The sequence below is a fragment of the Hemicordylus capensis genome, chromosome 4, assembly GCF_027244095.1.
Source record: "Hemicordylus capensis ecotype Gifberg chromosome 4, rHemCap1.1.pri, whole genome shotgun sequence".
NCBI classification, from domain to species: Eukaryota; Metazoa; Chordata; class Lepidosauria; order Squamata; family Cordylidae; genus Hemicordylus; species Hemicordylus capensis.
Window position 1 is genome coordinate 303,327,866 of NC_069660.1, and position 14,405 is coordinate 303,342,270.

Here is a 14,405-nt window from a genome sequence, read left to right on the forward strand (position 1 = left end):
GTACAGCAACTAGCTTCAGAATTGATAATGAAGACATTGAAGTGGTGGATAGCTTCTGCCTTTTAGGATTGACCATCAACAGTAAAGGATCCAGCAGTCAAGAAATACGCTGCAGACTAGCCCTTGGTAGGGTTGCAAAGGATATTTAGATGCCGTGATGTGTCTATGCCTATAAAGATTAGAATCATTTGGAAATGTTTTTTTCCTCTAACACTCTATGGATGCGAAAGCTGGACTTTGAAAAAGCAGGATAGAAAAATATTGACGCTTTTGAAGTTTGATGTTGGAGAAGACTTTTGAGGATATCATGGACAGCCAAGAAAACAAACAAATGGATCATAGAACAAATCAATCAGAATTTTCACTCGAGGCACAAATGACCAGGCTCAAACTATCATACTTTGGACACATTATGGGAAGATCCAGCTCCCGTGAGAAGTCCATAATGCTGGGGAAAGTTGAAGGAAAGAGAAGAAGAGGATGTCCAGCAGCAAGGTGGATGGACTCGATTACGACAGCAATGAATGCACCACTGAGAGACCTTAAAGGCCAAGTTGAAGGCAGATCATCCTGGAGAGAATCTATCTATGTGGTTGCTAAGAGTTGACACCGACTTGACAGCACTTAATCAATCAATCAGTCAAAAGAGAGAAGAAGTGCACAAGGTTTGCTCTTGGGACATAGAGCAATTCTGGTCTTGTATCGAGTATGCGTTATCCCCTTTGCTAAGCAGGTCTATTCTGGTTTGCATTTGAATGGAGACAACATGTGAGCATGTTTAGATGTTCCCCTTAGGGGATGGGGCCATAACTCAGTGGAAGAGCATTTGCATGAGAGAAGGTCCCAGGTTCCCTCCCTGGCATCTCCAGATAGGGCTGAGAGAGACTCCTGCCTGTAACCTTGGAGAAGCTGCTGCCAGTCAGTGTAGTTAGTACTGAGCTGGATGGACCAATGATCTGACTCGGTATAAGGCAGCTTCCTATGTTCCTAAAGCTGGTACTAATGTGCCAGTTCTGGATACTGGTGAGTCCTGTGGTGCTAGAATGGATTGTACCACTTCAGACTGTAGATGGGCGATGCCATCTTTTGAATGTCCCCCATCCATTTAAAAAGTCCGCCCTGCATGTGGAAACTGATATGGCACAGAGTGGGCTGGACTAGGACCTTTCTTTTTGGTTATCATGCTATTTTAGCTGATGCTTTGTCCACTGGTCCACTGAGGTATATAAAAATAATTATATAAAAGTAGAACCTTGGACATTCAGGGTTCTATACCACACAAATGAAGCTTTCCCAGTGGTCAATGTTGCTGTGCTTGGACAAGCTCTGGAGCTTTGGAGAGGAAGGGGCAGGGCTAACGAGCACAGCAGCATTGGAGGGGGGCAGTGATAGCCAGCACTCTCATATTTCCCCTCTGTCTGGGGACAGTATACCCAGCTGGGTTCATAACACTTGAACAGGGCTTGAATCTATCCTCTTTGTAACTCATTAGGTTGCTCTTATTCTGCATCCTTTTGAGTGCTTGCCACTTTCTCAGTAGCTTTTTTCCTACCTATTCCTCTTGAATCTGCTAAACAAAAGGATTATGGGGCTGTAGCTTGGTAGTCATGGTGGGGTGTGCTTAATAATGGCATTCCAGAGGTCCCAGATTCAGTCCCCAGCATCTCCAGGCAGGGATGGGAAAGACCCCTCCCTGAAACTCTAGCAAGCCACTACTGGCTAGTGTAGACAATACTGAGCTAGATGGGCCAGTGGTCCAAGTTGGAATTAGGCAGCTTCCTATTTTCATATCCTATCCTATTAAGGTAAAACATATGATGTTGGAGACATCAACCGAGATCAGATGATCCAACAAACTGGTTTGCTGGATCATAAAGACGTGATTAGCTTGCCTGCTCTCCTTTCCTCTTTCATCCTCCCCTTTTGTCTCTGATTGAATGGGCCAATTCGAATGATGTGAAATGGAGTGTAGGCCTACCTGAGGTTAACCTCAGAAGCCAAGAATCCTACTGCAGACAATCTGGCAGCTGCGGGTCCATTGCCTCCACCTGCAATCCCTCTCGCTCTACTGCCGAGCGCATCACTTGCCTGGCAGCCATTGGCCTTTATATGAAAGGGGAGGTGCTTATGGGTGGAGCTTGAGCACAAACCCCAGGTCGCTTCATTCAAGTGATACAATGGGGTCAGTGGAGCTCTGGTTCCATCAAGCTACCGAACTCCAAACCAAGGGTTCAATCCTCGGTTTGACAGTAGCAATGGCACCACGGTTGCGGGATTTCCCTGCATTTGGACGATGAGGAATGCCAGCCTTAGGTGAGCGTAACTGAGGGGTGCTGCGTCGTCCAAACTGGGCCAATGGAAATCTTCCTACTTGGTTAAACTGCAGTTTACCAAATGCAGATATCAAAACATAGTTTGATACTGGCTTGATATCTTGGTTTTAGAAAAGCAGGTACCTTTCTGTGTAGTTACACAGGAAGCCGCCATATACTGGGTCAGACCATTGGTCCATCTCACTCAGTATTGTCTTCACAGACTGGCAGCGCTTCTCCAAGGTTTCAGGCAGGAGTCTCTCTCAGCCCTATCTTAGAGAAGCCAGGAAGGGAACTTGAAACCTTCTGCTCTTCCCAGAGCGGCTCCATCCCCTGAGGGGAATATCTTACAGCGCTCACACTTCTAGTCTCCCTTTCATATGCAACCAGGGCAGACCCTGCTTAGCTAAGGGGAAAAGTCCTGCTTGCTACCACAAGACCAGTTGTGAGGGGATGAGGAAAAGGGAAGGGAGAGGAGGGAGTGTGCTGATTCCTTGTCCTTTTTCTTGCTCATTCACAATCCAGCCTTCACCTTAAGCAGGCCATTGAGAACTGGGTGGTTTCAGGATTCAAACAATGACTGGACCAAGGCTTTCCAGTTAAAAACCCTAAAACATTTTCTGTAGAATTGGAACAATTCATTGAGCACAGATTCCCGCTAGGGCGATTCCTTCTCCTAATCCTTCTGCTTTGTAGCCCTCAAACAGAGTCAAGATAAAAGCCGAGAACTTGACCTTCCAAGGTCAACATCATACAAGCAGGGTTGCAGTAAATGAAACAGTGGATTGCACAAAGACATGATGCCTTGGGCTTCTGCATCTGTAATGGCCTGCTAGAGATGCTGTAACCTTGCTAGGGAAGCATTGCAGGGGCCGAACATCATGGTCAGGAGAGGGTTTGCCCCTGTTGTGACACTCCTGTGGCTTCTGCTGAGAGAAGATTACACAACCAGAAGAGAAGATAACTTGACTTATCAAGTACATGTCCTTTCTGTGCAAAGCGATAGCAGTTGCATGTTGCAATGGAGAACAGAGATATTGGGAGGAGAGAGGGACAAAGTCAGATTAGAAGATGGGTGAATCGATTTTGAATGGCTAGGATATCTCTCTCTGCAAAAACATCTTTCTATTCATTTAATTTCTGTGGGCAAGACACAGCTCTGTGTTGAGGCACTTTCAGCTCAAACACACCTCCATTATTTTCTGTGAGTTGGAAAACGCTGATTCAGTTTTATAATGCTAGCATTTATAAGAATGGGGGCTAATTATAGTTTGAACTGCAGTTCAGTGAGAGAGGGCATTTATGTTTCCATTAAATATTTCTCAGGCAATGTGATGAGTCACTAAATACAACTTCTGCACAAAATACCCTGATTGCTTAATGACTAGGTGTTGGTAACTGAAATTACACACACACACATACACTCTCTCTCACATTCTCTCTCGCATAAAATCAGGGAAGTGTCTCTCTGAGTAATGTGTTTGCTGAGATTACCCAAGAACTATAAAATGGCTTTTGATTGCAAAACATGTTAAAAATCTACCTTAGGTTTTGAAGAACCTGGAAAACACCTGTCATACCACATGGTGAAATCTTTTTATATGTACATTGACAAATATAGTGGTGGCTCTGTGTTTTGGAGGATATGAATAAAAGATCCTTTGAAGCAGGTGTGTGTGTGTGTGTGTGTGTGTGTGTGTGTGTGTGTGTGTGTGTGTAATAAGGATATTTCAGAATAAAATGCTGTTGAGAGCCACTATGGTTCAATGGATAGAGAGACCTGGACTTAGATATTTAAAAGAAATATGGAAGCACAATGGCACTCTAAGCATGGGGAGGTGAGTGGGATTTTTAATCCGTGATTCTACAATCCAGAATCCCCAACGTGCATGGAATAGAGTGTGAAGAGGATCCCATAATTGACTGCTGTAACTCTCTCTTGTCCAGTTAAGCCATTGTACTGGGTGTGGTGTTGCTGGGCATGCCCATGCGTGCATGGACAATTAATGTCAACTGAAAAGTGTCCTCTTGCACTTTTCTACAATCTGCTCACTTTCCCCAAGGCCCACAATCTGCAGGCTTCTTTTAAGACAGGGATGCATAGCTTGGGCCCTCCAGCTGTTGGACTACAGTCCCTGTTATCCCCAGGCACAGTGGCCATTATTATTATTGTTGTTGTTGTTTACACAGTCAGACAGGTGTTATTGACTAGTTTGTTTTATCCAGACATCAGGTCCTTCCCAAGGACCTGGGATGGCTGAATTTTATTGTCAATTGTTATAGATATCGTCGCAGAATATAGGCTGTTCCCAGTAAAGCTGCTTTTTGTAATTGGCTGATGGTGATTTCTGTGACCCCTATGGTGTTGAGGTGCTCTTCAAGGTCTTTTGGAACTGCACCCAGGGCGCCAATTACCACTGGGATTATTTTGTTCTTTTTCTGCCACAGCCTTTCAATTTCAATTTGTAGATCTTTGTATTTGGTGATTTTTTCTATTTTCTTCTTCTTCTATTCTGCTGTCCCCTGGTATTGCTATGTCAATTCTTTTAACTTGTTTTTCTTTCTTCTCGACTACAGTGATATCTGGTGTATTGTGTTGCAGATGTTTGTCTGTTTGTAGTCGGAAGTCCCATAATATTTTTACATCTTCATTTTCTTCAACTTTTTGAATTTTATGGTCCCACCAATTCTTGGCTACAGGTAGCTTGTATTTTTTGCAGATGTGTATCATCCCTGCTACCTTGTCATGCCTTTGTTTGTAGTCAGTCTGTGAGATCTTTTTACAACAGCTGATTAGGTGGTCCACTGTTTCATCTGCTTCTTTACAAAGGCGGCACTTGCTGTTTGTTGTTGACTTTTCTACTTTTGCTCTTATTGCATTTGTTCTTAGTGCCTGTTCTTGTGCAGCCAGTAGTAAACCCTGTTTCTTTCTTCAAGTTGCCGCCATCATCATCATCATCATCATCATCATCATTATCAAGCATTTTCAAATGCTTTCTAAAAGTTGTCAGAGATGGGGAGGATCGTATCTCAGTAGGGAGCGCATTCCACAGTCTCAGGGCAGCAACCGAGAAAGCCTGTCCCCGTGTGGCTACCAGCCGAGCTGGCGGCAACTGGAGACGGATCTCTCCGGACAACCTCAATGGGCAATGGGGCTCATAATAAATAAGATGTTCTTTTAGATACCCAGGGCCTACGCCATTTAGGGCTTTATAAGTTATGACTAGCACTTTGTATTTTTCCCAGAAACCTATTGGCAGCCAGTGTAACTCTATCAACAAAGGAGTGATGTGGTTTCTTCGAGATGACCCAGAGACCAACCTGGCTGCTGCATTCTGTACTAACTGAAGCTTCCGGACTACGTACAAAGGCAGCCCCACATAGAGCACATTGCAGAAGTCAAGTCAGGAGGTTACCAACATATGTACCACTGTTTTGAGGTCGTTCATCTCAAGAAACGGATGCAGCTGGCGTATCAGCCGAAGCTGATAGAAAGCCCCTCTGGCCACCGCCTCAACCCGAGATACCAGGAAGAGGTGTGGATCCAGAAGTACTCCCAGACTGCAAACCTGTTCCTTTTGGGGAAATGTGACCCCATCTAGAGCAGGGAGATCAAAACCGTTTCTACAGTTCTGACCCCGCACAATAAGTACCTTCGTCTTATCTGGATTCAGTTTCAGTTTATTCTCTCTCATCCAACCCATTACTGCTTCCAGGCAAGAATTTAGGGAAGTTATGCCATCTCCTGAAGATGTTAACATGGAGGAGTGGGTTAAAACAGGAGTGGGCAGAAGGCAGATTGGGACCGACTGATAGATCTCTAGGTGATGTTCAGTAGATCTTCAGGAGTCTTTGACTCCAAACCATTTTTTAACCTCTTTGCCATAGCTTTCCTTGAACTAATTTGCTTATCTCCCAGCCTCAAATTCCCCATCTATAAAATAGGAATCTTCATTGGTTGCTTCTGCCTGAATCTTTGTGCAGCTCTGCTGGCCAGTTTTAGAATGTTGTGTTAGGATCTCTGTTCTGAACAGTTGAGATGTAGATTTGCACATGTATAGGCAGGTTATCCTAGTGTAGGGGTTTTGGGTCTGTATGTATATTTTTTTTTAACAAAGGTAACCCTTTGCCTCAAAGTCTTAAGTGATTTCACCCCCTGCATCCCAGTGGGCTTGCCTTTTCCCTTACCTGGCGGTGATGCAAACCTCCACTGCTTTTCCTTTAGGCCAGGCAGGGCAGAGCAAGCACCCTGACTGCTTTTTGCCCTCACTGCCTCAGATGCTTTGGGGTGAAGAGGATATAAGAGGGGCTGCTCCAGGGAAGAAACCAGAGCGGAGCTCAGTGAGATGCCAGGGGTGAAGGTGTGCACTTTGGCAGGTGGGAGGACACAACACATCTGCTCTTCTCCTTCTTGTCATTGCTACCACTGCTGCTATCTCTCTCCTACTCGGCCGCCACCATTTTCATGTTCTTTCGAAAAGCCAGTGACTGGGGAAGGGAGTGGAAGGAAGTAACTCCACAGAGACACTCTAGGCCAAGGTTTCTTAACCTTGGGCCCCCAGGTGTTGATGGGCTACAACTCCCAGAATACCCAGCCACAATGGACATGGCTGGGGATTCTGGGAGTTGTAGTCCATCAACATCTGGGGGCCCAAGGTTAAGAAACCCTGCTCTAGGCCGCTGCTCTACTTTCTGTCTATCCTTGGATCACTTCCTTCCGCTCTCTTTTTTGGTTGTTGGCTCTTCAAAAGAAAGGAGGAGAGGAGGAGGATGGTGCTGGCAAGATGGGGAAGAGAGTCAGGGGGCCCTACAACCTTGTGAAGTTCCCCTAGAGGTACATGTGCACCCATTGACAATCACTGTCTTCATGAGGTGCAGTAGGTAACTGGTTCCACCCCAGGACCCATCAAGAGAGCCAATATTATGTAGTACTTGGAGTGTCAGGCTAGGTTTGGGGAGACTCAGGTTCCGTTCCCTACTTTTCCATGACATCTCCTAAGAACATAAGAACAGCCTTGCTGGATCAGGCCCAAGGCCCATCTAGTCTAGCATCCTGTTTTGCACAGTGGCCCATCAGATGCTGCTGGAAGCAACAGGCACGAGTTGTGGGCGTGCCCTCTCTCCTGCCATTACTCCCCTGCAACTGGTACTCAGAGGCATCCTGCCTTTGAGGCTGGATGTGGCCCACAGCCCTCCGGCTAGTAGCCATTGATAGACCTCTCCTCCATGAAGTTATCCAAACCCCTCTTAAAGCCATCCAGGTTGTTGGCTGTCACCACATCCTGTGGCAGAGAGTTCCACAAGTGGATCTCCTGGGTGACCATGGACCAGTCACTACTTCTCAATCTAAACTTCTTCGCAGGGTTGCTGTGAAGATAAACATGGGGCAGATAAAACCATGCCAGAGAAAACCTGGTCTCTTTTAAGAAATGTTTGGGACATCCCTTAAAAATGGACAGGTTAGCAAAACCAATCTCACGTTAATTTGATGGGAATCTGAGATTCCTGAGGCGAGCTTGCACCACAGAGCATGTTGTGTGAACTTGGCCATAGTGGGGAATCTCAGATAGGCACCACTAACTTGAAATCTGAATCTAAGATTACAGAACTCGACTTAGTCTGATTTTTAAATTAACTCACGCTTTCAAGTTTTTCTCTGCAGCCTCTTTGGTTTTGGTCCTATCTCTGGCATTCATCTGACGCCTCCAGAGCTGTGGCCCTGTTTGTCTGAAAGAAGAAACACACATGTATATATTGGAATAAGTAAGTGGTTTATTTTGCAGATGACATGGAAGAGATTAACAAAATGGAAACGGTGATGTTGGAATATGCTGCAGTGAGCAGAGAAGTGAACCATTACATTGAGGCTGTTCAAGATACTGTAAATCAGGTAAATAGTATTCGTTTTATTGTAGATGAAAAAAGTTGCAAATGTATGTGTCTCTAAAACAGATCTCAAGCATTATGATTATTATCATGTTTACATTTTATATCCCGCTCTTCCTCCAAGGAGCCCAGAGCGATGTACTACATACTTAAGTTTCTCCTCACAACAACCCTGTGGAGTGATGGAGAGGAATTATTATCTTGAAATATGTGAGAGTCAAGGTCACTGGGATCTCTGCTGCTACCACTCCAGGGTGTTGATGGGATGGGGGCAAAGGAGGCACAGCTGCCTCTGCTTCCTGGAGCTCTGTTTGCCCCTCTCTCCCCTGCCCCATGCTGCCTGCAGGCTGGCCATTCATCAGGTAGAGCTGCATGGTTAACTGCACAGCTTTACCTGATGGTCAGCCTGCAGGCAGCACAGAGTGGGGGTTTGGGGAGCAAACAGAGCTCTGGGAAGCAGAATGCCTCCTTTGCCCCCACCCTGGCTTGTTATGATGAGCTGCTCCTGCAGCACTCTCCTCTGTTTGGGCAGAACCTGAGACCAAAAATCACTTTCTCCCCCTGGCTTGTTGTATGGTAGCATGGGGTATCTTTTCTGGAGATATGGGAGAGGACATGAAATGTCCTTAGTCCTTGGTAATACAAAACCAACACATTTTATTGTGTTAGCACAAGTTCTTACAGCATGATGGTTATGAGGTTTCCGTGTAAAGAAGTGTATTACTTCCAGGGTGCTGACAACTTTACAGCTTCCAAAGGTGTTGCTCTTTCTGTGATAATAAACAGTTGTAATTCTTTGCTTATTTTCTTTCTCCACCTTGGGGTTGGGGTGCCTTGCTTGGATATTTTGTTTCTAACCTGTCACCTTTCTGACAACTCCGTCTTTACACAGGCAATGCTTTCTTATAGAGAGCAGATTATTGCCCACCTCTACTTAAGCCTTGCATCTCTCTTCCTAGAAGTCTTTCCTGTTCAATGTGCCTTTTTACTTCCAAGCCTCCAGCTTACACTCTCTCCCTCTTAACCATCTGCTAACTGTTCTCCAACTGTGTCTCTGTCTCTGTCTCTGTCTCTGTCTCTGTCTCTGTCTCTGTCTCTGTCTCTGTCTCTGTCTCTGTCTCTGTCTCTGTCTCTGTCTCTGTCTCTGTCTCTCTCTCTCTCTCTCTCTCTCTCTCTCTCTCTCTCTCTCTCTCTCTCTCTCTCTCTCTAACTGCCTTCTCTTCTACATTCCAAGCAGGGTGTCTCTGTCCTTCCTGTAGGGGGCGCTGTTGCTGCTGTCTAGCAACCTCCTGCAACTGATTACTGCAAACATAGCTTTTAAACACACATTTGCAAGTGCAAACACACCTAAATAATGCCTTGAGGAATACAAAACATCACAACTAGAGCCTGGGTCATTGAATGAAGTTAATCAGCAATACAATTGAGGCATACAAAAAGGAAGTAGTATTTCATGCTGTAGGATGGTGTGGCGCTGTGGGTGTGTGAAATAGGACCAATTATTCTATACTATTGACGTGTGAAAATAAGGAACATCCATGATGTTCTATGGGATGTTCTATGGATGACCGAGAATCGATAGAGGCCCTTGCGGTCTGGCAGTGCTCCTCCTAAGATACTTGAGTGCTTGCTGTGGATTTCAAACTCCTGTATTCTGTAAATGTATATCCAGGGCAATGATTGGGCTGTTTCCATTTTATCCCAAAAGGAAATGGAGGGACCCAAGAACCTCTAATTTTAATGGGGCTGCTTTTTTTCTTTGTAGTTTGACTTTACTTCTGTATAACCCTTTGGATCATGCAAACTAATGTGCATTTGAAGCAGTTCAGTAGCTTTCTAAAGAGAATGGACTGCATGAACAGGAACTCAAAGACTTTGCCATCTCTTGGTGCTGGATGAACCAAAACCTAGTGGCCACTTTGCTCATCGCAGGGTTATTTTTAGCCTACTTTCCAGTAAGCTTATGAGATCATCTGGCATTCTGTGTGTGCATGTCTCTCCCTATCAACTTAGCAATGCCTGGATCAATATGAACCAAATTGAGTACCGTTGTAGGGACATCTCAACAGCATACTTTGTGATGATGTCATTCACCCCAGTTCAAGATGGTTGGCGCATAAAATGTTTGAGGTGCAATAGGGCAAACTTGTGGACCGCCTAATCAATTCGAACCAAATTTGGTACAGTTGAAGAGAGTGATGCACAGGGGCACCTCAGCAGCATGGTTTGTGATGATGTCATCTACCCCAGTTCAAGATGGTGGACATGTGAACATTTGAGGCACAATTGGGCCAACTTGTGAACCGCCTGACCAATTTAATGAAATTTGCTACAGCTGTAGGGACACATAGGGATGGCTCAAGGGTGAAGTTTTTAATAATATTATCCATCCTGATTCAATATGGCAGACACGTGAATGTTTGAGGTGAAAGTGGGAATTGATTTGGACCACATTTGGTACAGTTGTAGCGTCACATAGGGAAACCTCAGATTTGTGATGATGTCATCCATCCCAGTTCAAGATGGCAGATGCTTGAATGTTTGAGGCACAAGTGAGCTAACATGTGAACTGCCTAATCGATTTGGACCAGATTTGGTACAGTTGTAGAGAAAGTGAAAGTAGGCAGATTCTTACTAGAACTTGTTTGTTTATAGATGTACATGTAGAATGTTGAGTGTACACATGCAATGTATCTTTGTAAGGATTGTGGCCAGTATCTGTGTCTGCCACATGAGAGCCTGGGGTCTGCTTTCTTAGTAGGTAATGGCTTTTGAGTTGGAGAGAGAGAGAGAGAGAGAGAGAGAGAGAGTGTGTGTGTGTGTGTGTGTGTGTGTGTGTGTGTGTGTGTGTGTGTGTGTGTTTTGAGAACTGGTTTGGTGTAGTGGCTCAAAGTCTGCTGGGCAATCCCTGCTTCAAATGTTGTCTATCCTATGAGTTTGCTAACTAAGGTAAGACATTCTCTCAGCCTCCATCTCCAGTCTGGGGATAAAAATGCTAGCACACTTACATGGCTATTGTAACACTTTGAAGCATTCATAGAAATGCAATGTAGTATAATTTTTCTGTGCTGACAGCTGTGCATTCCTACAAACACAAGTCATTTTTCTCAGTTGTGCAAAGAGCAGCGAAGGAGAACCCTGGGGCACTTTGGTAGGATTGTGAAGTAGCTGGATCTGTGCAAATGAAAGTTGCTTAAGAAATGAGGGATGGAGGGAACCCTCAAGTTGTCTGGTGAGTAGGAGTCCTGAATGTCTGAATGTGTGAACAGTGAGTTGAAAATAGGGGAGAGGGGAGCTCTCATAGTGGAGGTGCAGGGCAGTGACCAGGATGAAGACTTCTGGGAGACATTTATCCAAAAACATTGTAGAAGAACTAGCAGCTGTTTATTCCAGTAATATTAATAGGAATAGGGTGGGAATGAGGGGCAAAATATTTTGTAGCATTTTCAAGTATAAAGGCATCTCTAAAGATTGCTTTAATACATGCATTTTTAGTGGGGTTGTAAAGCATCCAAATGCAGGGGTGGCCTAAGGTATTGTGCAAAATGCTACCTTGCACCATGTCCCTGGTGGTTGGCAGCCCCCTTTCCAAAGCAACCCTTGTACACTTTGGAAGTGCATGGGCAGGGAGTAGGGAAGATTGCCAGCAGCCTCGTCATCCCTCCTTGTGCTTGTTGCAAGCTTTGCAAGGAGTGTAAGGAAAGGCACTCCTTCTAAATTTTGCAAGGGTCAGATCAGTCCCAAAGAGCTGCTCTGATGGTGATGGTGGGGGGCATCTTGCTGCCCTGTTGGCACCCCACTAATCTGTCACCTGAGGTGACTGCCTTAGCTTGTCTCCTGCCCAAATGACTTTTTCAGTGGACCTGTTGATGGGACTACACCTCCCATCACCCCCATCTACAGTGGTCTCTGGCCATTGTGATTAGGGATGATGAGAGTTGTAGTCCAAAAACATCTGAAGATCCAATATTGGGAACTCCTGAAATAGGGACATCATGTAGGACATCAGTGCCCGGAGCTTGTTCCCCTCCCCCCCCACCACCTTAAGTAACCCTTTGCCCTTGCTACTTATAAAACAATAAAAGTGTCTGATGAAGATGAGCTTGTCAGTGAAATGGTATAGTTCCATGGCTTCAAAAGCCAAGTTTTGTTGACTTAAGCTGCTGTTAGTACGCTTTACCTGTTGCTCTGCTCTAACATCCTCTTTTTTTAATTCTGCAGCCCATTGAGTAAGAAATGAGCAATCAGGTTGCTGTGAGATTTCCAACAATAGACTGTGGGAAATTCTTTGTTTGATCAGGGGTGGAAACTCCCTTCTGTAAGGTGTTTATTTCACCTGTGAGATGACTTACCTTCTGCAACTTCTTTTTTTCAGTTACATATGAATGATTGTACTTCTTTTTCTTCTTCTTCTTTCAAAATGACCAACACCCAGGTTGTTGTAAAGGTCCAGAATAATAATGTCATGTTGGGGTTTAGTTTTTAGAAAGAAAGGAAATACTGGATACAATGTTAGCCAAGCCAAGACAGAAGGGGTAATGGAGATGTTCTTTGGTGGTTCGGCCTTATAACTTGGATGGCAAAGACCAGACATGGATCCTCCTTTGTATTTGTTTGGTTGTGGGATTGCATTAGGAGCAGTTTAAAAGTGCAACCAGGGTGCTCAGAGTATATTCATATTTACAGACTGTGATTAGCTAATGCAAATTCAAGGAATCCCCATTATCGTAAGCACCAAGAAACAATCTGTTTTGAGGACATATTTGTTCCAAGGTTGTAAATTTCAGTATGATACATACAAGAGCTTTAGATGCAAAAGATCTGCCCTGTAAGAAGAGAAGAACTGGCTTTCTGGATCTGATCAAAGATCCGTTTAGTTCAGTGTTCTGTCTCCAGCATAGTGGTGAAGCTGATACCTCTGGGTGCTTAAAATAAGGACATGAAGATGATAGCCTTGTGTTTGTCATTGTCCTAAGCTCTTGTTATTCAAAAGTATATTTCCTTTGCAGGTGGAGATTCCATTTATCTGTGGCTAATAGAAATTGGCATATCTATGTGTGTAGTCTTTTACACTTAAGCTAATGGTTTTTGCCAAATTGTGATAGTGGATTTTATAAGTTTGTGTAAATTTCTATACCTCTTAAAGCAGCTAATGATAAAAACATCCAAATTTGCAACAAATCATGTAGAATAAGTTACAACAAACATAAAGATTTTTACACAGAATCGATATCAAAGATGGGGTGCCATAGTAATTTAAAACCACAAATCATTCTAAAAGTAGTAGTAAAGGCCTGTCTATAAAAGGCATATTTGAATCATTTCCCTAAAACATGGCAAGATCTAGCTTGGTGGCTTTCTTAGAAAGCTGATTCCTTAAGGTGGGGAGCCACTACTGTGAAGGCCCTGTTCCTAGTTGAAGGGTTGTTCATTGGAGGAGGACTTAACTTGGTGCATGAAGTGCAGGCTGGGGGAGGATATAAGATATGGAAGGTCGTAGTTCTGAAGATAATTACATATTTTGTAAAAGTAATGTTTGTCTGCATTTAATTTATCTTCAACTTTTTAAATCTTGCCTTTCTAAAAGAATATTCAAGGTGGCAAAAAAATTCTGTGAGTTCAGCTTGGCTAGTAATCCTTGTTGGCTGCCTCTTCTCCCAATACCACCTCTATTGCTTCCATTGTACTGTTGCCACATCAGTTGGACTTGCCAGTGGCTAGGTTGTTTACATATCCTGTAAGGCAGGCCACAGTGGCCAAAACCCCACTTTCAGCATTGTCAAAGGTCATTGTGGCTGGGGATAATGGGAGTTGTAGTCCAGGGATAGCTGGTTTGAGAACTCTGGCTGTAAGGCAAAACAGAGACTTCCGGACCCATGCTTAAAATAGTGACTAGTCTCAGCTTTCTCACTTTTTTGCTGCATGTACAACTGGTAGAAGCGCCTCTTTGACAATCCTTGTGGCTTGGCTTTGCCACTTGAAGAAATGGAAGGAGGGGCTATTTATCTCAAGCTGACATTGCTGCATATGGATGAGAGCCTTTGCAAATACGATGTGCTCAGAAGTAGTGATGTGCACGGTCCAGTCCGGAGGCCTCCCTGCCGCCCCTTCCCCCGGTCATCAGCAAAAGACTTCAGAAAGCTTTTTGCGCGTGCACATGCGTCACGTCTCCGTGACGTGCGTGCACACGTGACGTGGAGATGTGAT

The 14,405-nt window shown here is 44.4% G+C and overlaps 1 protein-coding gene across 4 annotated transcripts in view; it reads left to right on the forward strand.

Moving 5' to 3' along the window:
• The window catches only part of NSMCE2 (NSE2 (MMS21) homolog, SMC5-SMC6 complex SUMO ligase), a 289,033-nt gene that overhangs the window by 28,490 nt on the left and 246,138 nt on the right, over positions 1–14,405 (forward strand). For all 4 annotated transcript variants that reach the window (XM_053245628.1, XM_053245629.1, XM_053245626.1 and 1 more), the window contains exon 3: positions 8,096–8,202. In XM_053245628.1, coding sequence (XP_053101603.1) covers positions 8,096–8,202 — 107 coding nt within the window. The remainder of the gene's footprint in view (positions 1–8,095; positions 8,203–14,405) is intronic.